The 26,805-nt window shown below is 26.5% G+C and overlaps 1 protein-coding gene and 1 long non-coding RNA gene across 2 annotated transcripts; both read left to right on the top strand.

Moving 5' to 3' along the window:
* Positions 1-7,843: 7,843 nt before the first annotated feature.
* LOC136074914 (uncharacterized) lies at positions 7,844-10,882 on the top strand. Its single transcript, XR_010635556.1, has 4 exons — positions 7,844-8,381; positions 8,616-8,712; positions 9,624-9,789; positions 10,721-10,882. It is a non-coding gene; the product is annotated as an uncharacterized LOC136074914 (long non-coding RNA).
* Positions 10,883-11,169: 287 nt separating this feature from the next.
* Positions 11,170-21,549, top strand: LOC124809362 (hydrogenase maturation factor HoxX-like). Its single transcript, XM_065787127.1, has 2 exons — positions 11,170-11,305; positions 19,660-21,549. The coding sequence occupies exons 1-2, from the start codon at positions 11,302-11,304 to the stop codon at positions 21,327-21,329; spliced, it is 1,674 nt and encodes a 557-aa protein (XP_065643199.1). The 5' UTR covers positions 11,170-11,301; the 3' UTR covers positions 21,330-21,549.
* The last annotated feature ends 5,256 nt before the right edge of the window (positions 21,550-26,805 follow it).

Raw genomic sequence — 26,805 nt, 5'->3', positions numbered from 1 at the left:
AAAATTAATTTTTTTGAATTGTTTTGAAATTATTTTCCAGAATGTACCTTTATATAAGACATGAAAATATACCAAATTTCAGCTCAATCGGTTAATATTAACACGTGCCGCATCGACGCTGAAGTTGTGAGATTCAATGTATGGCAGTTACCTATAAGAACGACAATGTCCGCTCGACTGTAAACATAAAATTACGCTTTTTTTTTTTAAATTTTAGTATAAAAACATACTAATTAAAATGAAAACGTACAATAAAGATATAGTTTATCCTAATACTATATTTTTTTATTTATTGAAATGATACATCCACTTCAGATACATATTTTGGATTAAAGTAAGCCTCCTTTTGTGGCGACTGGGAACTCCCTCCGGTACTCCAGAACAACATGAATAAAATAAAAATAACATTGAATGTGTTTTCTAAAACTAGCCTATAGAATGTGTTCAAAAAAAAATAACAAAAAATTAAATTTGTTTTTACATAACGGGTGATGCGGAAGTTATCGGACAAAATAAAAACGTCAATAACTTATTTATAAATAAAAAAACAAACTACTATTATATTTTTTTTTAAATAAAGCATTTATCTTTTAATAAAAATATATTATTTTTTATATGAAAAAAACACCACCATCTGCAATCGATCTCAATTTTGCTCTGACGCATTTCATATGCGACAGTAAAAAGTTTAAATCAACTTCTTGTAGTTTTAGTTTAATACGACCAATCAAAACTTGCTCTGTTGAAGCTTGCCAATCTCCCTCGTAAACCTTCTGTTCCAAATTTTCCCAAAAATTTTCAATTGGTCGTGCTTGAGACACATTTGGGGGATTGGATTCTTTATCAACGTAATAGACATATTGGTCCATCCAATTTAGAGAATCTTTAGAATAATGAGAACTTGCAAAATCTGGCCAAAATAAATAGGTAAAGTCTCCATGATACTTGTGAATAAATGGAAAAAGTCGTTTTTCTAAACATTCATTAATATAGATTGATGAATTGATCGCTACAGCCTTGGAAGTGCGAAACAATGGCTCGGACATACCACGGTCAGATATAGCTATCCACATTAATAATTTTTTTGGAAATTTCTCTTTTCCTATAAAACGAACACTTTTTGGGCATGTATTTTTGTTATTTGTGTAGTATTCAGAATTTCCAGGCATGTTGTCCCCTGCAAAACAAAAGTATTTTTCGTCATCGATGACTAGAAGCGATTTTGTGTTTTAGAGTTGGTTAACTAGTTTCCTGCATCTTTTCTTTGCCTTTATTTGTTGTTCTATAGTGTATTTTGGAGTCTTTTCATGTTTTCTATAATTAATATTCATTTTTTTTAACTGACGACCAATTGTCGATTGATTTACACCGAATTAAATACCTATTTTTCTCTGACTGACCCCTTTTCGATTGTTGACAAGTCTCGTTAATTCGGCTTTCTTTTCTCTAGTCCAGGATGTCGGACGACCAGGGTGCTTTCTATCAGAAAACGATTGAACAGTTTCAAGTCTTTTTAGGTTATCATATATTGTACTTCGAGCAAATCCTTCCTTTTCAAAACAATTTACGATTTTTTTTTATATATATTAGGTTTATTTACAAAAAACATTTTTAGTCGCTTTCGAAAAGATTCTCGTTCAGCTGCATTTAACCTCATTTAAAAAAATTGTGTTTCAAATAATAAAGTTTATATTTTATAGAACGTTTGTGTCTACGCATAAAACCACAAAAACTAATTATTATGCTCAAATAATGAAATTAGGATTTGTCCGATAACTTCCGCATCACCCGTTACCTGTATCAAAAATTGATTTTGATGCTCATTTTTCGTCATTATTTCATTGTAATCCTCAATCAACTTTACTCCTCTTTCTGCAATATCATTTGTACATTTTAAGGTTTAAATGATATTTTTTCCTGTGCGATAATCCTCTCTGTTTTCCCAATTCAGCGGACCGTCCTGAAGAAATTCAATACAAATACCGAATCGTTTAAATAACTGAAGTGAATTGGCGGACAATAATTCAGTTGGTAGATCTTTTTGAAAAAAATTTTTTAACATCTCGGATTTGCAACGATAGTTTTTTCTCAATGACTTCTGTCTCTTCACTTTCTTCTTCTTTTTCATTCACAGTCTCTATGTTTTTACTTGCACATTCCATAATTTTTTGAGCCATTCTAATTTTTTCAACTCTCTCAATTCTATCGTTAAATATCCCAGTCGGCATATCTAGTATTGTAAATACTCGGAGCATTGATCACGTATAACATACCGCCGTTGATACCAGAAAAATACGCATTTAGTTTTAAGTTTCGAATTCGAGTTCAATACCACTTATTTATCAAAAATACGTATTTATAATATTTGATCAAAATTGTATATGATATCGAACCCAATTTTGATCAAATATTAACAAAAAATGGAAAACGAAAATCTTTGCTTTTAAAGCGCATGCTTAATCTGAAATTGCGAAAACAAAGTTTAAATTAAAAGGGTTTCTTTTGAGAAATTTAGTAAAATATCTCCAGTACAGTTACAGTACTTTATTGCACTAAAAGAGTTACTTAAACTTTATCATAGAAATATTTATTACTACTTTTAAATTTATTAATTTAGTTTAATGAAGTCCTAAATTAATATAATTCAAATATATTTTAAATCCTATCATTTCATACCTTGCTTATTTAATTATGTTGATTATTATTTTATTGTCATTTCTGTTATGCTATTATTTTTTTTTGTTCTGTTTTAAAAAATTTTGAAAAATAAGTTAAAATTTTGAGCCAACACTGACATTTTAATTGTTGCTAAACGTTAAATTTTGTAATTAGGATTGCAGTTCTTTTATCTGTTTTTTATTCTTTATTCAATAAGTATTTGATTTAAATTAAATATGATTATAATTTGATATTTTATTACGAGATATATGTCTTTATATATAAATTAATATGAATCTTTTTAGATTTTTTCATGTTATTTTTAAATTTTTTGTTCACGCAATTCAATTTATATATGTTTATAGTTTGCATATATGTTTACATTATGTTCAAAATTAAAATGTTTTTGATAAATATATGTATGTGGTAATATGTGTTATATAATTGTTTTCTAAATGTATTTTTAAAATAGTGTAAAATGTATCTATTGTGTATATAAATATTATAAGAAGTGTTTATATATGTTATATAAATTTAAATAAATATATTGTGTTTTATAGTTAGTATATATGTTTATATTATGTTGTTTCCATGACATGGAAATAACAATATTTAACAACTACTACTCTCTTATCATGACATCTTATCTCTATCTGATATTTTGATTTGCGATTCATATATGATGTTTTTCTTTATATTTACTTATCCATTACATTTTTTCATTTCAGATTTATCACATGATGGATTTATGCGATATAAAAGAACGAATATATGTAAATCTTTATGAATTTTTAAAAACATCTGCTAATAATTAGTCCAGTCAACGTTCAAACTTCAATTTTGCATATGTCATCTTTAAGTAGTTTCTAGGCTTTTCTAAATGTGTTTCTTATTAACATGGTTTTACAAGCAAGGTATGCAAGCAAATTTGAGCTGAAAATTTTTTAGCCTTTAAGGAGAATTGGTGTTACACTTTTTTAAATTTAATTTGTTTAAATATAGTAGTTTTAACAAATAAATGTTTGTTTGTTCTTTGTTTTTTTACTTATTTGTTTTCAGATTCTTAAGAACTTTGCAACTTATCTAAGTAAGTTTTTTTTTTCTTTTTAGTGCAATTGGAAAGAGCTGAAAGTTATTTTTAGTGCAATTGAAAAGAACTGAAGTGTTTTTTAGTTACTTCACACGGTATACTTTTTCTCAATGTCGGAAAAACTTTTTTAATACTTAGCTTTCGTCACAAAAATAATATTTAAAAAGAAACCATTGATAAATATAGTAAAGTTAATCTACTTCCCTTTCAGCTAAAGTCAACTGTTATATTTAGCTTTGCTTAAGAGATAACTGTAGGTCGTCATCTTGCCCCATTTGTCATTTAACCCCATGTTCCCCTATATATATATATATATATATATATATATATATATATATATATATATATATATATATATATATATATATATATATATATATATATATATATATTTATATATATTTATATATATATATATATATATATATATATATATATATATATATATATATATATTTATATATATATATATATATTTATATATACTACTGTGATCAAAAAGTAAGGTGAATTTTCTAATTTAAACTTCCGGCCTTATTCGAATCGTCCAATCTTTTTTATTTTTAAGTTGGTAGGAATGTCATTAACATTTGCGCCAAATTACATGTCAAACTCATAATTATTTTTTTTGTTTAGGCTTGTTTCTGAAGTACCAAAAGTGCATTCGGCGATTTTCACGATGTCTAATTTTGTTGAGCAAAGAAGTGCTATTAAATTTTGTTTGCGGAATGATATTTCTGCTGCTGAAACGTATCGAACGTTGCAAAATGTCTCAAAAAAATGTTTACAAGTGGTACAAAGACTTCAAAGAAGGCCGAGAACGTGTTGATGACTTGGAACGCTCCGGACGACCATCGACTTCGATTGATGATCTCCACATCAACAAAATCAAAGAATTGGTGCTTGTAAATCGTCGGTTAACCATTCGAGACCTTGTTGACATGGTTGGAATATCATTTGGGTCGGTGCAAGCGATTTTGAAGGATCATTTGGGCCTCAGAAGACTCAAATCACATTTGGTGCCGAAATTTCTCAATTTCTTTGAAAAAGAGCGTCGCGTTAAAACGTGTGAAGCAATGCTTTCTGACTATCAAGACGTCTACAAACAAATTATTACTGGCGATGAGACTTGGGTCTACGCATACGACCCTGAAACAACCGACCAATCGAGTAAATACCGTGAAAAAGGCGAGCCGAGACCGAAGCAACCACATCAAAGTCGCTCAAAAATCAAGGTCATGTTGACTGTTTTCTTTGATTATTGTGGTGTCGTGCACTACGAATTCCTTCCAACTGGCCAAACTGTCAACAAGGAATATTATTTAAGCATTATGCGACGTTTGCGTGAAGCTATTCGCAAAAAGAGACCGGAATTATGGGCCACTAACTCTTGGATTTTGCACCACGATAATGCGCCTTCACACACAGCACTGGTTCTTCGTGAGTTTTTCGCCAAAAACTCTACCCATTTTGCTCCACAACCACCGTATTCGCCCGACTTAGCACCGTGTGACTTCTGGCTGTTCCCAAAGCTCAAGAGACCACTCCGTGGAAATCGTTTTGAGTTCATTGAAGAGATCCAACGTGAATCGGCACGCGCATTGAAGGCTATCTCTACCGAGGACTTTTCGGCATGCTTCGAAGACTGGAAAAAACGTTGGTCAAAGTGCATTGGGGCCGGGGGGGGGGGATTATTCTGAGGGGGACGATACAGATTTGGAAGAATAAATAAAGATTTTTCATTTTATGAAAAAATTCACCTTACTTTTTGATCACAGTAGTATATTTATATATATATATATATATATATATATATATATATTTATTTATTTAAATAATTAATTTAGAGTAAAATATACTGATTGACATTGCTTTATTTTTTTATACAAGATTGTGCATTTATTTTTTTTGTGCGTTAAGGTAAAAATAATTTTGTGCATTGTAGTCTAGATTCTTTTTTAATTAAAAATAATTGATGTAAATAAATGTTGTTTAATATTTTTGATAAACGACTAATGTATGCAAACATATGAAAAGATATGGATTTCAATAAATCTTAAGTTTAAATAAAGTCTTTGATTAGAAAAGATCACAATTTGTAAGATTCTTTTACGTTCATTTATTCAGTTGCAGCAATAGTAAGATTACTGGTAATATGTTTAATGATTATTGTTAAATTGAAATAGATAGTATTAGGCTCAACGAAGTTATTAATGTAAATGCTTATAGGCAACTTGAAAATAGTAGTCAAATGAAAAAAATAGATCATTTCTAATAAATATTTTACGATTTGCTTGCTATTTCATGGTATAATTGTTTAAATTGTTTAACTATAATTTTCCCCTGATTGTTCAAATATTGTAATAAATAAAATCTTTTCTGTCCAAGTATTTAAGTTAATAAAATATTTTATTAAGTTGTGGTGTTATTTGCCAGTGTTACTATATTGTGTTGTCTAGCCTTTTTATAATCTTTTTTAATTATTCTGTAGTCACAGAATATATATTTTCTGTTATTATTATCCTAATTCTACTAACAATAAAATGCAAATAGTACTTTTGTAATTAAAAATTGTAATTTTTTTTTTTAATTTCATTTTTCAGGTATTTGCAGGCTTTACTTGACTTTCCGTTTCTGGTACCTGTGTTGTGACAGATTTTAAAAAGAACTCAACTGATGTTAATGCGGTCTTCGTCGTTAACTATAAGCAATGGCGTTGCTGATAGGGAGTCAAAGTTAAAATATTTATAGATAAATTTGTTTTTAATTTTTATAGATAATATATCAAGTTATTAATGTGTTTTTATTGTTATTAATGATTTAATAACTCATAACCCGTATTACGGGTTGCTTACTGCTAGTCATTATCATTATGTTATGAATTCATATAAGTTAATAAAATTGTATTGAATATTCTCTGGTTATCGTGTTTTATATGTGTTTAAATGCGAGTTTGATACTCAGTTGGCGTCGTATTGTATACCTGTCTTTATACGCATCTGATGTCTATTTTTAATGCGCGTTTGACACGATAAAATTGCTAACAAATATTCGTAAATAATGCGTATTCTGGAAAGTTTTAAATGCGCATGTAATACCAGGGAAATATCGTATTGAATATTCTCTGGTTATCGTGTTTTATACGTGTTTACAAGAGTTTCAAATGCGAGTTTGATACTCAGTAGGCGTCGTATTGTATACGTGCCTTTATACGCATCTAATGCGTATTTTTAATGCGTATATACATACATACCATATCGATACGTCTTTAAACGAGTTTCTAATGCGCATTTACAACTAAATTTGCCGACTGGGATCGTACCCGATCTTGATCAAATATCAACATATAACGGAAAACGAAAATCTTTGCTTTAAAGCGCATGCTTAAACTGAAATTGTGAAAGCAAAATTTAAATAAAAAAGTTTTCATTTGAGAAATTTAGTAAAAAGTTTGTCTGGAATGAAAAGGAATAGTCAGGAATACATGAAAAGTTGTATGAAGAGATATCGTTCTGCTAAAGCAGTATCGCATATCTCCAATACAGTTACAGTACTTTTTTGTACTAAAAAAGTTATTAAAACTTTATCATAAAAATATTTATTACTACTTTTATATTTATTTTGTTTTATTCTTATTTTTTATTATATTCTTATTTTCTTATTATCTTTATTTTATTTATTAAGTCCTAAATTAATATAATTCAAATATATTATAAATCCTATCATTTCATACCTTGCTTATTTTATTATGTTGATTATTATTTTATTAACATTTCTGTTATGCTATTACCTTTTTTTCGTACTGTTTTAAAAAATTTAGAAAAATTAATTAAAATTTCGAGCCAACACTGACATTTTATTGTTGCTAAACGTTAAATTTTGTTATAAGGATTGCTGTTCTTCTATCTGTTTTTTGCTCTTTATTCAATAAGTATTTGATTTAAATTAAATATGATTATAATTTGATATTTTATTACGAGATATATGTTTTTATATATATATATTCATATATATGAGTATATATATGAATCTTTTTAGATTTTTTCATGTTATTTTTAAATTTTTTGTTTACGCAATTCAAGTTATATATGTTTGTAGTTTGCATATATGTTTATATTATGTTCAAAGTTAAAATGTTTTTGATAAATATATGTGTGTGGTAATATGTGTTATGTAATTGTTTTATAAATGTGTCATTAAAATAGTATAAAATGTATCTATTGTGTATATAAATATTATATGAGGTGTTTGTATATGTTATATAAAGTTGAATAAATATATTGTGTTTTATAGTTATTATGTATGTTTATATTATGTTGTTTCCATGTTTTCAAAGTGTGCGACTTGGCAAACGTGTTGAGCGTGTTGAGAAAAATAAATTTGCCGTATATACATTTTGTTTATATCTCAATTTGAATTTTTAGAACCATGAAGTACAAACATGATTTGTTTTCTAAAAACATGAAATAACAATATTTAACAACTACTACTCTCTTATCATGACATCTTATCTCTATCAGATATATTGATTTTCGATTCATGTTTGATTTTTTTCTTTGTATTTACTTATCAATTACATTTTTTCATTTCAGATTTATCATATAATGGATTTATGCGATATAAAAGAACAAATGTATGTAAATTTTTATGAATTTTTTCTTACAAGCAAGGTCTGCAAGCAAATTTGAGCTGAAATTTTTTTTTAGCTTTTAAGGAGAATTGGCGTTATTCTTTGTTTTATTTAATTTGTTTAAATATAGTACTTCTAAAAAATAAATGTTTGTTTGTTCTTGGTTTTTTACTTATCTGTTTACAGATTCTTATAAACTAGGCAACTCAGCTAAGCAAGTTTTGTTTTATTTTTTAGTGCTATTGGAAAGAGCAGAAAGTTATTTTTTAGAGTGATTGAAAAGAACTGAAGTGTTTTTTAGTTACTTCACATGGTGTAAGTGATACTAGTTTGAGTAAGTTTACTATTTTGTTTTATTTTATATTGGATTTGTTTTATATTTGATATATATTTAATTAGATATATATTTTGTGTATTTAACATGAAAAACTGACTGTAATTTGTTGACACGAAAGTTTATAAACTTAAATCTGCCTATATATCAGTATATATATATATATATATATATATATATATATATATATATATATATATATATATATATATATATATATATATATATATATATATATATATAGCTACTTTAGAGTAAAATATACTGACTGACATTGCTTAAATATTTTATACAAGGTTGTGCATTTATTATTTTTGTTCATTAAGGTAAAAATAATTTTGTGCATTGTAGATTCTTTGTTAATTAAAAATAATTGATGTAAATAAATATTGTTTAATATTTTTGATAAACGACTTATGTATGTAAACATATAAAAAGATATGGATTTCAATAAATCTTAAGTTTAAATAAAGTCTTTGATTAGAAAAGATCACAATTTGTAAGATTCTTTTACGTTCATTTATTCAATTGTAACAATAGTAAGATTACTGGTAATATGATAACAGTGAAATTGAAATAGATAGTATTAGGCTTAACAAAGTTGTTAATGTAAAATGCTAATAGGCAACTTTAAAATAGTTGTCAAATGAAAAAAAGAGATCTAGGCAGGATGAAATTAATCGCTGTTGAAATGTAAGAAATGTAACTCGAAGTGCAGAAAACTTACTTGACAGAATTCAGTGTCAAGCAGTGTTAATGTCTGTTAATTTGATTTTACTTTAGACACTTCAGAACAAAGCAAAGTATGAGTTTAACTGTTTATAGTAACAATTAAAACTTTTAAATCTAAATAATTTTTTTTTTTATGCTTCTATCATAATTTTGTTCTTTTTTTCATTTTTTTTTTTTAGTTTGACTATCCTTTGTCATCTCTGGATTAGTTAGCTAACTGTTTAAACATGGTTTTTATTTTGTAAATTTAGTATGATGTGAAATTTACTCTATTAATCATTAGTCAACAGTTAGAGAGAAGCTGGAGCTTAATTAAGAAATGCTGGAAATTAGCTTTTAATCAAGGTAAAAATAATTTTGTTTACTGGTAACATAATAAAACCAGTTACTACTATTTGTTCCGTGCTTTTTTACATTTGTTAACATGCTGCTTTGGAAACACTTTATTTCTCTCTCTCTCTCTTTCTCTCTCTCTCTCTCTCTCTCTCTCTCTCTCTCTCTCTCTCTCTCTCTCTTAGATGAGAGAGAGATTTAATAAAACTTATGTAATTACTGAGCTCTTACGTATTTCTTAATACCACAAATGATAATGACCATTTAAAAGAAATATTTTACCAGTTGCATGCTATTTTATGATATAGTTGCTCAAATTGTTTAACTATAATTGTCCCTTGATTGTTCAAATATTAATATTTGTAATACATTTAATTACAATTGTTATTAATTTAATTACAATTGTAATATATAAAATCTTTTTTGTCCAAGTATTTAAGTTAATAAAATATCTTATTAAGTTGTGGTGTTATTTGCCAGCGTTAATATAGTAACAATGTATACATTGTGTTGTCTAGCCTTTTTATAATCTTTTTTAATTATTCTGTATACAGAATATATATATTCTGTATATATTCATATATGAACCTGTTATTTCGAAAAGGACATAAGTCTTAAACTTTTAGCAGTTAATTTATAATTTTGAATTAAAAATTTCTGTATGATTTATGTTTTTTTTTATAAAAAATAAAAAATACATAAGTTATATACGTTCTTTATTTATCTACTTCTATGTTTAATTTCTTTAGCAACCTAGACATTATTTTAATAAAAATCATATTTTTGTTGATTTTGAAAAGTTTTAGTAAATGGACTTGTGCCCTTTTCGAAATGACAGATTCATATATTTTCTGTTATTATTATCCTAATTCTACTAACAATAAAATCCAAATAGTATTTTTGTAATTAAAAATTGTAATTTTTTTTTCATGTCTTTTTTTAGGTATTTGCAGGCTTTCCTTGACTTATTTTTTCTGGTACTTGTGTTGTGACAGATTTTAAAAAGAACTCAACTGATGTTAATGCGATCTTTATGTCGTTACCTATAAGCAATGACGTTACTGATACGGAGTCAAAGTTAAAATATTTATAGATAAATTTGTATTTAATATTTTAGATAATATATCAAGTTATATTAATGACTTGATGTTTTTATTGTTGTTAATGTTATTAATGTGTTTTTATTGTTATTAATGATTTAATAACTCATAACCCGTATTACGGGTTGCTTACTGCTAGTCATTATCATTATGTTATGAATTCATAATAGGTAATAAAATTGTATTGAATATTCTCTGGTTATCGTGTTTTAAACGTGTTTAAAAGTTGCGTAACGTAAACGTTTCCTTACGGCTGATTGACATTCCATCGTTATAAACAGCATTAGTTACATTCCCATTTAAATTATTTGACACAAGGATTTATTGGGAAGTTATATAGAGGATAATAAAGGAAAAGTTTATGTATTGGGGCTGAAGAAACATTGAGTTTTTTTTAAATAAAAGCTTCAAACTGATTTTGAAAATGAGTAAGAATTTTTTTACTCCCTGATTTTTAGGATTTAAAGAATTGTAATATACAAATATATGTATATATATATATATATATATATATATATATATATATATATATATATATATATATATATATATATATATATATATATATATATATATTTATATATATATATATATATATATATATATATATATATATATATATATATATATATACATATATATATATATATATATTTATATATATATATATACATATATATATATATATATATATATATATACAGCGGTGGCCAAAATTTAAGGACCACTCATTTTTTAGTTGGTTTCTTAATCTTTAAATTCAAATTAAGAAGATTCTAATTGACATATTAATTTTTTTTTAATATCTTGTTAATTAAAACATACGGATTAAAGTGGTATAATTTTTTTAATCTAAATCTAATTAAATAGCGTTTAACTTATTAAAAAACTGATGAGTACTTATGAATCTTCTTTAAATAAATTGGACAAAATTTAACGACCACTTTCAAATCTTTAATTTGCACTTATTCAAAATAATAATCCATTATTTTTTTTAACTGCCTTAATTGCTTATTACGTTGGCTATAAAGTAAAATGTCGAAACCTGAGTTTCGATATCAAATAAACATTTATTTTTTGAATTGCAATAAGGATATAAAAATATTGCAAAAATGCGTGCAAAGATCGAAGAAAAAGACAGATACGCGGCTCTTGTATTAAAAGAAGAAGGCTATAGCATTAGACAAATAGCAGAAAAGCTCGGAAGGTCTCACTCTTGCATTATTAACATAATTCAACGATACAAAGAGACCCGGTCAATTAATGATCGTCATAGGACTGGACGCAATAAAATTTCAAATGACCGTGATGTTCGCTCGTTAGTGAGATTAATGAAAGAAAATAGACAAGCATCATCTACAACTTGTCTACGAAATGGACACTGTCAAATGGTCTGAAAGTTAGCCCTAGAACTGTGTGAAGGGTCCTCCACAATTTAAATTATTTATGGCGTGCTGCTGCAAAAAAACCACGCTTAAATAAAAAACAAAAATTTGCCAGGAAAGAGTGGTGCAAACTACATAAAAATTGGTCAACAGATCAGTGGAGCCGTGTGGTCTTTAGTGATGAAATGAACGTTGAGGTAGACTACAGAAAAGGTCGCGTAATGTTGCGTAGACTTCCAAGCGAACGGTTCGATGAACCATGCGTTTTGAAACGAACAAAACAAGGCAGTGGTTCAATAGGCATTTGGGTCTGTATGAGTTCCGGTGGAGTTGACGTTTTTCATTTATTCGATGGTAGACTCAACAAAGAAAGGTACATCGAAATTTTGGAAAACTCGCTTATTCCTAGCATTGATTTATGGCAGTTGCAAGATGGATTTATTTTCCAGCAAGATAATGCGCCGTGTCATAAAGTGCATGTTGTTAGTGATTGTTTCAATTCTAATAAAATTCAAGTGCTTCCATGGCCTGCCAATAATCCAGACTTGAATCCAATAGAGAATTTATGTATATATACATATATATTTACGAAGAAAAAACAACTTTTTCTATGGTACTTCAAGTTTCATCTTTTTAATATTGAGCGCTCTTTTACGACTATGAGTTTTGTTTTATTATTATAATACAAAACAGCCTTAAATATATATATATATATATATGTATATATATATATATATATATATATATATATATATATATATATATATATATATATATTTAAACAACTTTAAAAATTATTCTATACAATAGAGTGCTCAAAGTTCTTAAAAAAACAGAGCAATTATATTAGTAGTAGAAAATCACTTAACAAAAATTTTTTTTTCCATTTAACACTGTGTTTCATCAACAAAGATTCATCAGAAATGGATGATCAAATTAATAAAACTTCAAGTTATACCAAAATTAAATTACAGGAAGTTGCAAATGTCTTAGCTACTGTAAATTTTCACACATTTGTGGAATTTGCTGACACTATTATAAAAAGAATTCTTTAGAAATGATTACTTATGCTATTTTTTTAAAATGTTTTTTTAAAAAGGGTAGTTAATGTAAATATTATTTAAACTCATTTATTTTTATAGTTTTTTAGGAGAAACTTATTTTCGTGCCTACATTTAGAAATTAATTCCGATCTTTTGTTTAATAAGCATTAATGCTTATTAAACAAAAGATCGGCATTAATGCTTATTAAACAAAAGATCGGAATTAATTTCTAAATGTTAATGTACATTAACTACCCTTTTTAAAAAAACATTTTAAAAAAATAGCATAAGTAATCATTTCTAAAGAATTCTTTTTATAATAGTGTCAGCAAATTCCACAAATGTGTGAAAATTTACAGTAGTTAAGACATTTGCAACTTCCTGTAATTTAATTTTGGTATAAATTGAAGTTTTATTAATTTGATCATCCATTTCTGATGAATCTTTGTTGATGAAACACAGTGTTAAATGGAAAAAAAAAATTTTTGTTAAGTGATTTTCTACTACTAATATATATATATATATATATATATATATATATATATATAATTAGTATATATATATATAATATATATATTTATTTAGTATAATATATATATATATATATATATATATATATATATATAATTAGTAAAAAACACTTATCTAACTTTTTTCTTCAACTTTAAGTTTCACCATGGCTGGATCATCAGGAAGAGTTACTAAATCTACAAAAAAATTCTATTTATAGAAAAAAATATTGTACAGGAAGTTATAAATTATTATAGCTAAAAATAAATATAAAAAAATTTTTAATTACTATATTTTTTTGGTTAACGGGAAGTTACAGAACTTCCCGTTAACCAAAAAACTTCCCGTTAACCAAAAAAAAAATAATTAAAAAATTTTTTTATTTTTATTTTTAGTAATAATAATTTATAACTTCCTGTAAAATATTTTTTTTCTATAAATTGAATTTTTTTTGAGATTTAGTAACTCTTCCTGATGATCCAGCAATGGTGAAACTTAAAGTTGAAGAAAAAAGTTAGATTAGTGTTTTTTAATAATTTATTATTGCTCTGGTCTTTAAGAACGTTGAGCACTCTATTTGTAAAACAACATAATTATATATATATATATATATATATATATATATATATATATATATATATATATATATATATATATATATATATATATATTTACACCTAATCGGCGTTTACAGGAAAGTATTTTTTTGTAACTGTTTTATTTGTTTTTTTTTACTTTAATTATATTATTTTTATTATATTTATACATTTTTTAACTTTTATTTTATTTCTATTTTTGTTTATTTAATATTATTATTTTATTACAAAAATACATTTTTTATATTTACTTTTGTTATTTTTATTTATTTATTAAATATTATATTTCATTTTTATTTTCATCTATTTACAAGAACGATTAATTACAGTAATATAACCATATTTAAACCTTACCGTAACCCTAACCCTAAGCCTGACCTTGATGCTGACCCTAACCAAACCCTTAGACGATATAGCAGCACTCCCTTGCGAGTCAGGTTATTTGATAGTCGATGTATGTATTTTACGCTCTTTATAAAAGTTGCCTGCGCGGAAAGTTTTCTTTATAAAAAAAAACGATACTTACAGAGACAAAAAATTAATGGGTACACAAAAATGTCCCCGATAATGCTAATGTCACCGTAAGCATTCTTTTTTTCTTCAATTTATCCTCGTAAGTGATACAATAGGTATATACACATATATATTCTTTTCTTCGTCGTTTTTGTGATTTAAAGAATAGTAAGGTTAAATTTATAGTTTCTTATGATGTTGAAAACTTATTTACTAACATTCCACTTAATGAAACTATAAGTATAGCAACAGAATTGTTTTTTAAAGATAAAACTCGCTCAAAATATTTTCCTAAAACTCATTTCAAAAAATTACTTCAAATTTCAACGTCAGGTTCTCATTTCTTATTTAACGGAAAATTTTATGATCAATTAGATGGCGTTGCAATGGGTTCTCCTTTAGCACCAATTTTAGCTAATATGTTTATCGGTTTTCATGAACAAACGTGGGTTAATAATTGCTCATCCTCCATACCAATTTTTTATAAACGTTATGTGGATGACATAATAGCAATTTTTAATTCAGAGTTTGAAGCGCAAGAATTCTTTAAACATCTCAATAGACAAGACAAAAACTTAAGATTTACTATGGAAATAGAAAAAGACAACCAAATTCCATTTTTGGATGTTCTTATTAATAAGTCTAATTCACTCTCTACATCAGTTTATCACAAAAAAAAACATACACGGGTCTTTTACAAAATTTCTTTAGTTTTGTCCCTTCATGTTACAAAACTGGTCTTATACGTTGCTTGATTGATCGAACATATAAAATTAACAACACGTGGTTTGGATTTGATAAGGATATAAAGTTTTAAAAAATAATCAATTTCCGCAAAAAGTTATCGACACTGAAATTAAATTATATGTTGAAAAGAAAATTAATCCACCTGTTATAAATACTGTTGATAATACTAATATAAGATATTTTAAGCTTCCATTTATTGGATTTTACTCAAATTTCACTAAAACTAAAATTGATAAAATTATTAAAAAGTATTGTAAAAATGTAATAATCAAATTTATATTTACAACTGATGAATTAAAAAAAAATTTTTGCATAAAAGATCCACTACCTAAGATGCTTAAATCTAACGTTGTCAACAAATTTTCTTGTGCTGGCTGTAACGCCAGTTATATTGGAGAAACCTCCCGACATTTGACAACACGGATAAATGAGCACCTTACGAGTGACAAGCAATCACATATTTTTAAACAATTAAATTCATCCATTAATTGTAAAACAATAACTAATTATGATTGCTTTCAGATTTTAGATACTGCCTCTACCATTAACAAATTAAAAATAAAAGAAGCACTTCATATTAAATGGGAAAATCCTTCTTTAAATAAGCAAACATCTCATTATATTATAAATTTATCTATCTAACTTACTATATTATTATTATTATTAATATTTTAATATTAGGAAGTTTATTTTGTCATAATTTGTAATATAATTTTTAATTGGTTTGTAACAAGTTTATTTGTCCGTTAATTTTTTCTCTGTATTGTCTTCAGGTTTAAATTTATTTACCAGAGTTTTAATTGTAAATTAAATCTTTTGAAAATGTAGTCTGACTACGAAACATGTCAAGAATAAAAAATATTGTGATTTTTATTAAATTTTTTACAAATTTATTGCTAATGCGATGTTAGAAATATATATAAATATATATATATATATATACATATATATATATATATATATATATATATATATATATATATATATATATATATATATATATATATATATATATATATATATATATATATATATATATATATATGTATATATATACTTATACTTAAATTTAGAAAAAACAATTCTGAATGGAACTTAAAGTTTCATGCCTATCAGCAATCAGCAGCCGTATTCACGTCTCTCCGTTAAGCTTAACGGAGCTTTTGTCTAAAATTTCATTACAATATTTCTAAGTAAAGAAACGACGAAAACTTCTATAAATTCGTTTAAATAAAACTAATACCAAAATAAAACATTTATGTTTAAAAAATTATATTTTTAAAGAGTTTTTTTATTAATGTAGTTAATAATAAGTTTTTGACTAACAATCTGCTAAACAAAAAAGGCGAAATAGTTTCTAAATGTAGACACAACTTGTTAGTTGAATAAATTTTCAACTAACAAGTTGAAAAGTTGAAAAATTATAAGTTTGCTTTCAGCAGCCGTATTCACTTTTCTGCGTTAAACCCTGCGTTATGCTATCGGCTGATTAAAAGTAAAACCTCAGTTTTTAACAACAGCGATAAAATAAATTTTTCTCCGTTAGGTTAACGGCATGAGTAAGTTTAGCTATCGGAAGGCTGTTAATCCCATAATCTAACCCTGCTATATACATTAAAATCTTACAGTTAAAACTGGTATCGAAGGAATCAGTTTAAAATGGTATCCAATCAAAATAAGCTTAAATAAATATTGGGTAGGTACAATCGACCTGCTCAATCAAATATGTGATTTGCAAAATTATTCGGCAAGTGTCATGTTAGAATTAGGTTGTTCGGATTTTCGCAAGTATAAGTACAATGTATCACGTTTAATTGAAGATCAATGGTAAAATAAATAAACCATCCATAGTTTTATATTAACTATTGAAAAGATATATTTTTACCATCAATCTTCAACCAAATTTCATTCAACCTTCATTCAACCTTCAATCAACCTTCATTCAACCTTCATTCAACCTTCATTCAACCTTCATTCAACCTTCAATCAACCTTCATTCAACCTTCATTCAACCTTCATTCAACCTTCATTCAACCTTCAATCAACCTTCATTCAACCTTCATTCAACCTTCATTCAACCTTCATTCAACCTTCAATCAACCTTCATTCAACCTTCATTCAACCTTCATTCAACCTTCATTCAACCTTCAATCAACCTTCATTCAAACGTGAAATTCTGTCTATACTGATTCGTTCTACCATTAAGCTTCAATAAACAGTGCATAGCTTTTCATAATTCTAATATTTGTTCTGTTGAGTTATTTGGCAGATCACTTATAGGAAATCAGACTGTTTTATAATCTAAAAGAATTTTTTTAAGAATAAGAATTCCGTTGATTATATAATCCGCTCTGGCGTTTGTACCAAATTAAAAATCTGCTCAGCTCTGCCGATTATACTTACCCAACAAATAAGTTTACTTTTATATTAAACATAATATATAAGTAATACTAATATAATAAGCTATACTTTATACTACATCATATTTACATGATATATTCCTTAATTTTATGAATGTTAATTACACACTTATTATATTTTAGAATAAATTTTATTATAAAATGGAATGCACTTTGCATTTGATTTTAATGCACGCACTGTAACGAGCATATATGTATGTTAAAAACATGCGTATGATAACATTTATGTGTTTATTTATGTATAAAAGCAAGTATGAGTATTCTTTGATACACAAATAAACAAGTACATGAATATATACATACTAACAAACATGCAGTCACAAGAACATAAAACTTGAGTAATATTTGAGTTAAAAGTTTCAAATTTTACAATCATATATCTAAATGGTTGGTGGAGGGCCTTAAGTAGAGTTTTTTTTTTTAATACTGAGCCAATGTAAAATGGCAGATATTAACCTGTAAAAGTTATAAAAAATGGTCCGTGGGGTATGTAAAATTTTAAATTCTGGTCAAAATAAAAAGTACTTTTTGATTATTCTACTACTAGCTCTTTCTATAATATCAATGAAGAAACCGACCAATGAACACTTGTAAAAATTTCAAAGAAAAAGAGTAAATATTTTCTTAGATAATAATATTCTAGTTTAAAAATAATTGAAAAAAATTATTCTGAGAAAAACTGTTTTGAAAATAAAAAATATCATCAACTAAAAAAATCTCTAATTAAAAAACAGCCAGAAAGTATGATTAACCACCCTCAATATTTTTTACTGTGTCAAAATAATCTTTTTACGATACTAATGAAAAAATTGTGAAAATAGGGCAAAGACATAGACATGTATGGTTGCTAAAGCCGTTGCTAGGGGTTCAAAAATAACCTTTTTGCCTTTGAATACAAATTTGAGGACTTTTAGTTATTTTTAAAGAAAATTAAAGTGATTCTTTTGATTTAGGATGATCAAACTGTAAGAATTAAAAGTAAAAAAAAAATTTTTTTGCTGATTTTAACAGGGTTAACCTTAACGGTTTTTGATAATACTTTTTGATGTTTTATCGCTCCATTAATTTACATATGTTAATAATTATGTTATTTAAAACTTAAGACATTTAATTAATATAAAGATTATAAGTTTAACTTTTACTTTTTTAAGCGATTACACGTTGCCATAATAGTTTTTGCCGACTTTAAAAAAAAAAAAGGTCTTCGTTTTTTTAAATTTGCCGAATGCTTATTCGACATTTTCCGAATGACTTGTCTAAATTTGTCGACTGACTCGTTTAAAATAAAGATGGAGGCGCAAAACGGAGAGGGTGGTGTTGCACCTCTCCCACCTTTTTTGCGCCGGTTTTAAGTGTATATATATATATATATATATATATATACATATATATATATATATATATATATATATATATATATATATATATATATATATATATATATATATATATATATATATATATATATATATATATATATATATATATATATATATATATATATATATATATATATATAATCAGGTCATAAGATTTATATAAATTTTACTTTTAATTTCCTTTTTTAGGTTCAAAAAGTCTGGACATTTTACTTTTTCTGAACAAGTTTAATGGTTTGAGCCAAAGGATTTTTTTAGAGTTGCAAAAACTTGGTCATCAAATAAAAGTATTAGAAATAAATAAAGAGGACGATATGCTAAAATTTTCGAAAGAATACTACCACGATCTTATTATTTGTCCATTTTTAACAAAACGAGTACCAAGAGAGATTTGGTCTAATGAAACAAAGCCATGTTTAATTGTACATCCCGGAATCCAAGGAGATCGAGGTTTGACCTCGCTAGACTGGGCTATAAAAGAAAATAAAATGGAGTGGGGAGTAACGGTTTTGCAGGCTGCAGAAAATATGGATGCAGGAAACATATGGTCAACAACCAATTTTTCAATTAATCGAAGTAATATGAATTTACTAACAAAGTCGAGTTTGTATAGTAACGAAGTTACTAATGCAAGTGTGGTATCAGTATTACAAGCCGTTAAAAACTTTATTGATCAGGTTCCATCGAAACCATTAGATTACTCTGACCCAAACACAAAAGGTGTTCTTAAAAGGAATATGAATAATCAAGATCGAGAGATAGATTGGAAATGTTCTGCTGAAGAAATTTCAAGCATTATTCGCATGTCTGATACTCAACCTGGAGCCATTGCTGTTTTATCTGTACCAAAATGTAACTACAGCAACAAATATCGCATATTTGGCTCTGTTGTTGAAAAAGAACAATCTTTTAGTTTTGATACGAATGCACCTGGGGATGTTGTTGGGCATAGAAACGGAGCTATTTTGGTAAAGTGCAAAAAAAGTTTCATTTGGTTGTCTCATTTAAAGAGCAATAAACTGAAATTACCTGCTTTATATTGGCTCAATCAAGCAAAGCATTCAACTGCGTACATTCCAGCTCCTAAGCTCAATTATTTAGTCGGAGAAGAACCACAAACTTTTCAAGAAATTTGGATAAATGTGGTTGATGGCGTTTGTTTTATTCACTTCAACTTCTACAATGGCGCAATGAGTGTTTTTCAATGTAAACAGCTTAAGAATGTTTTGAAGTTAGTTGATAGCAATCATTTAGTAAAAACGGTTGTTTTAATGGGAGGGTATAACTGTTTTAGTAATGGAATTCATTTAAATGTTATTGATAATGCAGAAGACTCATTCGATGAATCTTGGGAAAATATTAATGCTATTAACGATGTTGTAAAACAGATTTTTCAAATGTCTAAAATAACTATCTCGGCGTTACAAGGAAACGCTGGGGCAGGCGGTTGCATGATGGCTTTGGCAAGTGACTACGTTTGGTGCCGAAAGGGCGTTGTTTTAAACCCACATTACAAGTCTATGAAGTTATTTGGGTCAGAATATCACACATACTTTTTAAAAAAGCGTGTTGGAATAAATAAATCTCGAGAACTTTTGGACTCAGCCATGCCAATACTTTCTTCGACAGCTTTAGATATCGGAATGTTTGATAAAGTGGAAGGAAACACAGTGGAGGAATTTCGACAATTTGTTTATAAAGAATCTTTATCAGTAAACTCCAAGTCATATATAAAAAATAATTCTCAAAAGATTTATGAAGAGTTAGAGCATCATCGCAACATTGAGCTTTCAATGATGAATCTTAACTTCAGAAACGCAGATTATAATGAGGCTAGAAGGAATTTTGTTCATCATTAACAGATTATAATGAAGCTTGAAGGAATTTTGTTTATTATTGATTTTAGTGAGATTGTAGTTTTTGTTTTTACATTCGTTTATATATTTGTATCAGTTGCACATCTCTTTTTACTTTTTAAGCACTGTGTAAAGTTTAAGTGATTGCATTAAATATTTTATATTTCTAAGATTACTTGTATTCTATATTTGTATTTATATTAAATATCTGTGATGCGTCTTACCGAGTTTACTACTTTTATTACAATTTTTTAATATACGAGATACAATTTAACAGAATTCACATTTTATTTAACAATACTTAAATTTATATGTCTATTGCAATGTTGTGGATTATCTAAATAGTTTTACGTGTATTTTCGGACGTATTTTTTTTTTGTTTGCGTACTTTTATAAAATTTCAAGGTTAAGACTTTAGACTGAAAAAAAATTTCTTTTAATACATGTATTATGTATGTATTATGAAGACAATTGTTCTCAAAGTCTTTCATAATGAAGTTTTTGAAGTAATATGTAATTAAAGTATAATTGTAACAAATTACATAAATCTTGGAACTAAAAAAACAACTGACCACGAGTGACTGCAGTAAAATTTCTTTTATAGTGTATTCTGATTACTCATTTAAACAGAAATAAACTAGTTTTTTTTTAATCTTCATCGTAGAGCTAAAACTTGGAATTCAAAAATTTTGGTAAGGTAGAACGGGACAAGTTGAGCAATTTTATTAAATTTAATAGATATGTTAAACGGTGCGTAAGATTTACAGGACTTTTTCACTATTAAAAGATAATTTCACCTGCTAACAACTGGTTAATAAAAAAAATTTTTTTTGATTCTTATAAAGAAGATACCAAAAGAAGATGCTATAAAACTATGCCAAAGTTTAAGGAGCTCCTCAACCTGCGCCAACGGGGTAAGTAAAGAAACTCATAAATGAATATGCACGATATGTAAATTGGATAAATTGTTTGTAAAACTTTTTGTTAAGAGTAAGCGTGTCTCAAGACTTTTTATTTTATGCACTTTATTGACGTAAGAAAGGAAAGATAAAAAAATTGATTGTAAAAAGTCATAAAGTATAAAAATATTGTTATATACAATTAACTTGGATTTTAAAGCCTTATTAAAATAGTATAAGTTTAAAAATATGTATAGCGTACTGTGAAATTCCTTCATATCAAAGTTCCTTCTTTTCGTTCGATGGATCTGTTTTATTTACTTTTTTCAGATCTGCTCAGAATTACCTCAAATTACCTCAATTTACCAAGAGAAAAGTAAAACTTATGGAAAAACGTTTATAAAATTTTGTTAAAAAAATTTATAATCAAAAGCTCTACAAACTAGTAAAATATCAACACTAAAACAATAGTAGATAAAAAAATTTAAAAGCATCTTTTTTAAATTTTTCTATCTACTATCTTTTTTAAATTTTTCTATATACTATCTATTTTTCTATATAAATTTTTAGAAAATAACAATAATTTTTTTTCCTGTTTTTTGTCCAAATTAGAAAAAGTGCCCGTGCATTTTTTTTACTGCAGTCCAATGTCTTTTTTTTGCGCATTGAGTTTCTAATTACCAAACTTTCATTTATTAAGATGTATTGTCATGCGATGCATAGTTTCAAAATATTTTAATTACCCAACTTGCTTAATTAGCTCTGCTCTGCCCTAAATTTGAATTTTTTTTTTAATATTATTAAATATGTATGTACGTATGTATGTATGTATGTATGTATGTACGTATGTATGTATGTATGTATGTATGTATGTATGTATGTATGTATGTATGTATGTATGTATGTATGTATGTATGTATGTATGTATGTATGTATGTATGTATGTATGTATGTATGTATGTATGTATGTATGTATGTATGTATGTATGTATGTATGTATGTATGTATGTATGTATGTATGTATGTATGTATGTATGTATGTATGTATGTATGTATGTATGTATGTATGTATGTATGTATGTATGTATGTATGTATGTATGTATGTATGTATGTATGTATGTATGTATGTATGTATGTATGTATGTATGTATGTATGTATGTATGTATATATATATATATATATTATAAGAACTATTTCAAAATTTGAACAATATCTATCATCCGTATATACGAAATACATAATTATTTATTATTGCCATCCCTAATAGGAACCGACACGGTTTTTGAGGATAACATTAGGAAACTTTTTACATTAACTCCACTGGATAGAGGACTCGGTATACTTATACAAATGGATGAAGCGCCATATCAGTTTTTTCATCTATGAAATTTAATTTAATTTCAAGCCTATGTTCTAATTTCCTAATGCCTAGTTTTTATAAAAACTAGGCATGTAGAGCCCAAAGTTTTTTTACGGCTCGGCACCTAAGAAATATTCGGCTACAACTCCCGGACTTTATAAACAAAAGTTGCAAATTTCGGAATATTCAATTTGATCACATTTGTCTGCCTAAATCCAAACCAATTATATCAATTAATTTTTAATCAACTTTCTTGTGTTTGTATGTTTTTAATTTCTTGTGTCTGTATGTTATTAATTTTTAATCAACTTTCTTGTGTTCGTCTTTTCTAATACCGCATATTACATTTAAAAAGAAAAATGTTTTGTATAAATATACTTTTTTTTCTATACATTGTAAACCCAAAAATAGGTGCTAGTTCTATTTCTATTTCTAATTCTAGTACAACTTTAGAGATATTGTGCGGCCGTGGCGCAGTGGTTAGAACGCTTGCTTTATAAGCAGGAGATCCAGGTTCGAAACGAGCTCTGGACATATTTTCGCGTCACGGTAAGGAAGGAGGCGTGAACTTCCTGATTAAATGCACTTCCGCGGTGCTCTGTGACAAGACCGTTAGGACTTCTTAGGGCACCTAAAAAATAAGAAAAAAAAGATATGAATAACCATTGATCATTACCCAGCAAACATTGTTTTTGCAGTGGATTTGCAGTGGACCTATATAGGCATTTTTAAGCGGTTTATTAGAGTTTTGGTCATCGGTTATTTAGTGGACCATTAGTGGCAGCCGCTATAAATGGGTAGCCAATAATTATCCGACTGATAGTAGCTAGTTATCAGCTAGCTACTTTTGGCGGCACCACTAATGGTCCGCTAATAAACCGATGAGCAAAGCTACAGCGGTCCGCTCAAAATGCCTATGTAGGTTCACTGAGACTCCGCTAATGAATGTTTGCTGGGTAAATCGTAATATCAATATACAAATATAATATAAACAATATATATTATACTGTAAAAATATTTTGATATATTATTTAATTAATATAAGCAATATAATATATTATGTAATGAATAAGTACCGGAATTCCGTTTCGGCCGGATTTGCGGCAGGAATTTGTAATTTTTATGTCATTCCGGTTGGATTTAAAATTTTTCAGGCCGGAACAAATTAGCTCTTTTTTCAACAAAAATGTTACCTGCCTCTGAGAATAGTCTCATTTTAAATGTAACTTAAATTTTAAACAATTAAAAAGTTTAGGATGCCTTATATAAAAAATATTTCAATTTTATTCTGAAGGAAAAATTAGAAAACAAATAAATAATTTTAAATATAAATATTATGCAAGTTAAAACTTTCAATAAATAAAATTATATTAAAACAATTAATAACAAAATATTAGATTTAAATGAAACAACAATCAAAGAATCTTATATATATATATATTTTTTTTTTTTTAATTTTTTTATTATTCATCTCCTATAAAATATATTAAAATCAAGTTTAAAATTTTCTTTGGTATTAAAAATTAAACACACTTGTTATTAATAAGTTTATTCAATTTTTTTTAAAGTTTATTCAATTAAATAAAATCGTTTTTCCAACAACAAAACTTAATCAATCGTTTTTAAAACAATCAAAGCGTTTTTAAACTACAAAACTTTATTTGAGTACTAATATTTTCAAAAAACATCCATTATATTTGGTAAGCATACCTATTTCAAAAAAAAAAACTTATCGGAAAAAGGAATAGTTTTAAAAAGAAACCTATCGAAAATATATTTTAGCACTTCTTTAAAATTATTTTCTTTAGAAACTAGTAATAAAAAGTCAATAAATTTCTTAATCAACTTGAAAAGAAAACTATTTATAATAAAAAATTTAACTTTTGTCAATTGATTTAATTAAAGTATTGTAAAATAATATAACTCACCAAAACATTTAACGAAAAAAAACAAAACAACAACTTGTAAATTTTAAAAATCAACTTCTTGCAACCCAAAGACAAACTTTTGCAATCAAAAGACAAAATTCTACACTCACATATTGATCATATGTATTTCAAGGGCTACTTGATGCTTATAAAGTTTTATAAAGTGTGACCACAGATAAGTTGAAAATTATTGACAATATAAAAACTAAAAGTAGTTATGCATATTTAATTGTCTATTTTACAAGTTTAAAAATCCTTCCTGATGAACAAAGAACTCACATTAAATTTACCATGTTCATTTTAGAAATTTCAAACTTTGTATTGCCTTTAAAGGTAGCAAGAAATTATTTACTGCAACAACTAAATCTAACAAAATGCCTTGCAATCTTTTAAAAATTTCACATTTCAAATAAAATAATAAGTTTCAAAAGTTACATTATTTTTACAAAGGAGTATCTGTATATGCTTTCCTGTTGTTTTCCAGCAGAAACATTTTCATAACATAGTTGTTAAATGTTCTTGAGTCAATTTTTATATAAGTATTACAGTAAAACTTACTGAAATAAAAGAGCAACAAATACATATGCATATGCATACATACATACATACATACATACATACATACATACATACATACATACATACATACATACATACATACATACATACATACATACATACATACATACATACATACATACATACATACATACATACATACATACATACATACATACATACATACATACATACATACATACATACATACATACATACATACATACATACATACATACATACATACATACATACATACATACATACATACATACATACATACATACATACATACATACATACATACATACATACATACATACATACATACATACATACATACATACATACATACATACATACATACATACATACAATGTTTTTTAATTAAAAAATTATTCTAAGAATTAAAAATTCAGAAATATTATAAAAATTTCGACAAATTTTCAAAGTTCAAATAAGGGTTTTGTAATTTTTGAGAAATAAACATTTATCATAAACGCCTAAAAATATTCTTAATAAAGAAATGATTTTGTTGCGTTAATAACACAGGTCTGCAACATAAAAATTGTTTCAAATTTAATAGGTGATTTTTATAGTATTTTCAACGCTGATTTTGGGAAAAAAAGTGAAAAAATTCCATCACGTACAGTTATTTTACAAACTGCTTGTCTAGTTTTAGCTTTTTCGATATTTTTTATAAATAGTTCAGTACTCTTATAAGTTTGATTT

Source organism: Hydra vulgaris, chromosome 01 (genome assembly GCF_038396675.1).
Source record: "Hydra vulgaris chromosome 01, alternate assembly HydraT2T_AEP".
Classification (NCBI taxonomy): Eukaryota; Metazoa; Cnidaria; class Hydrozoa; order Anthoathecata; family Hydridae; genus Hydra; species Hydra vulgaris.
The sequence above is the reverse complement of the archived record's forward strand: the minus strand, read 5'-3'. Positions and strand labels throughout refer to the sequence as shown.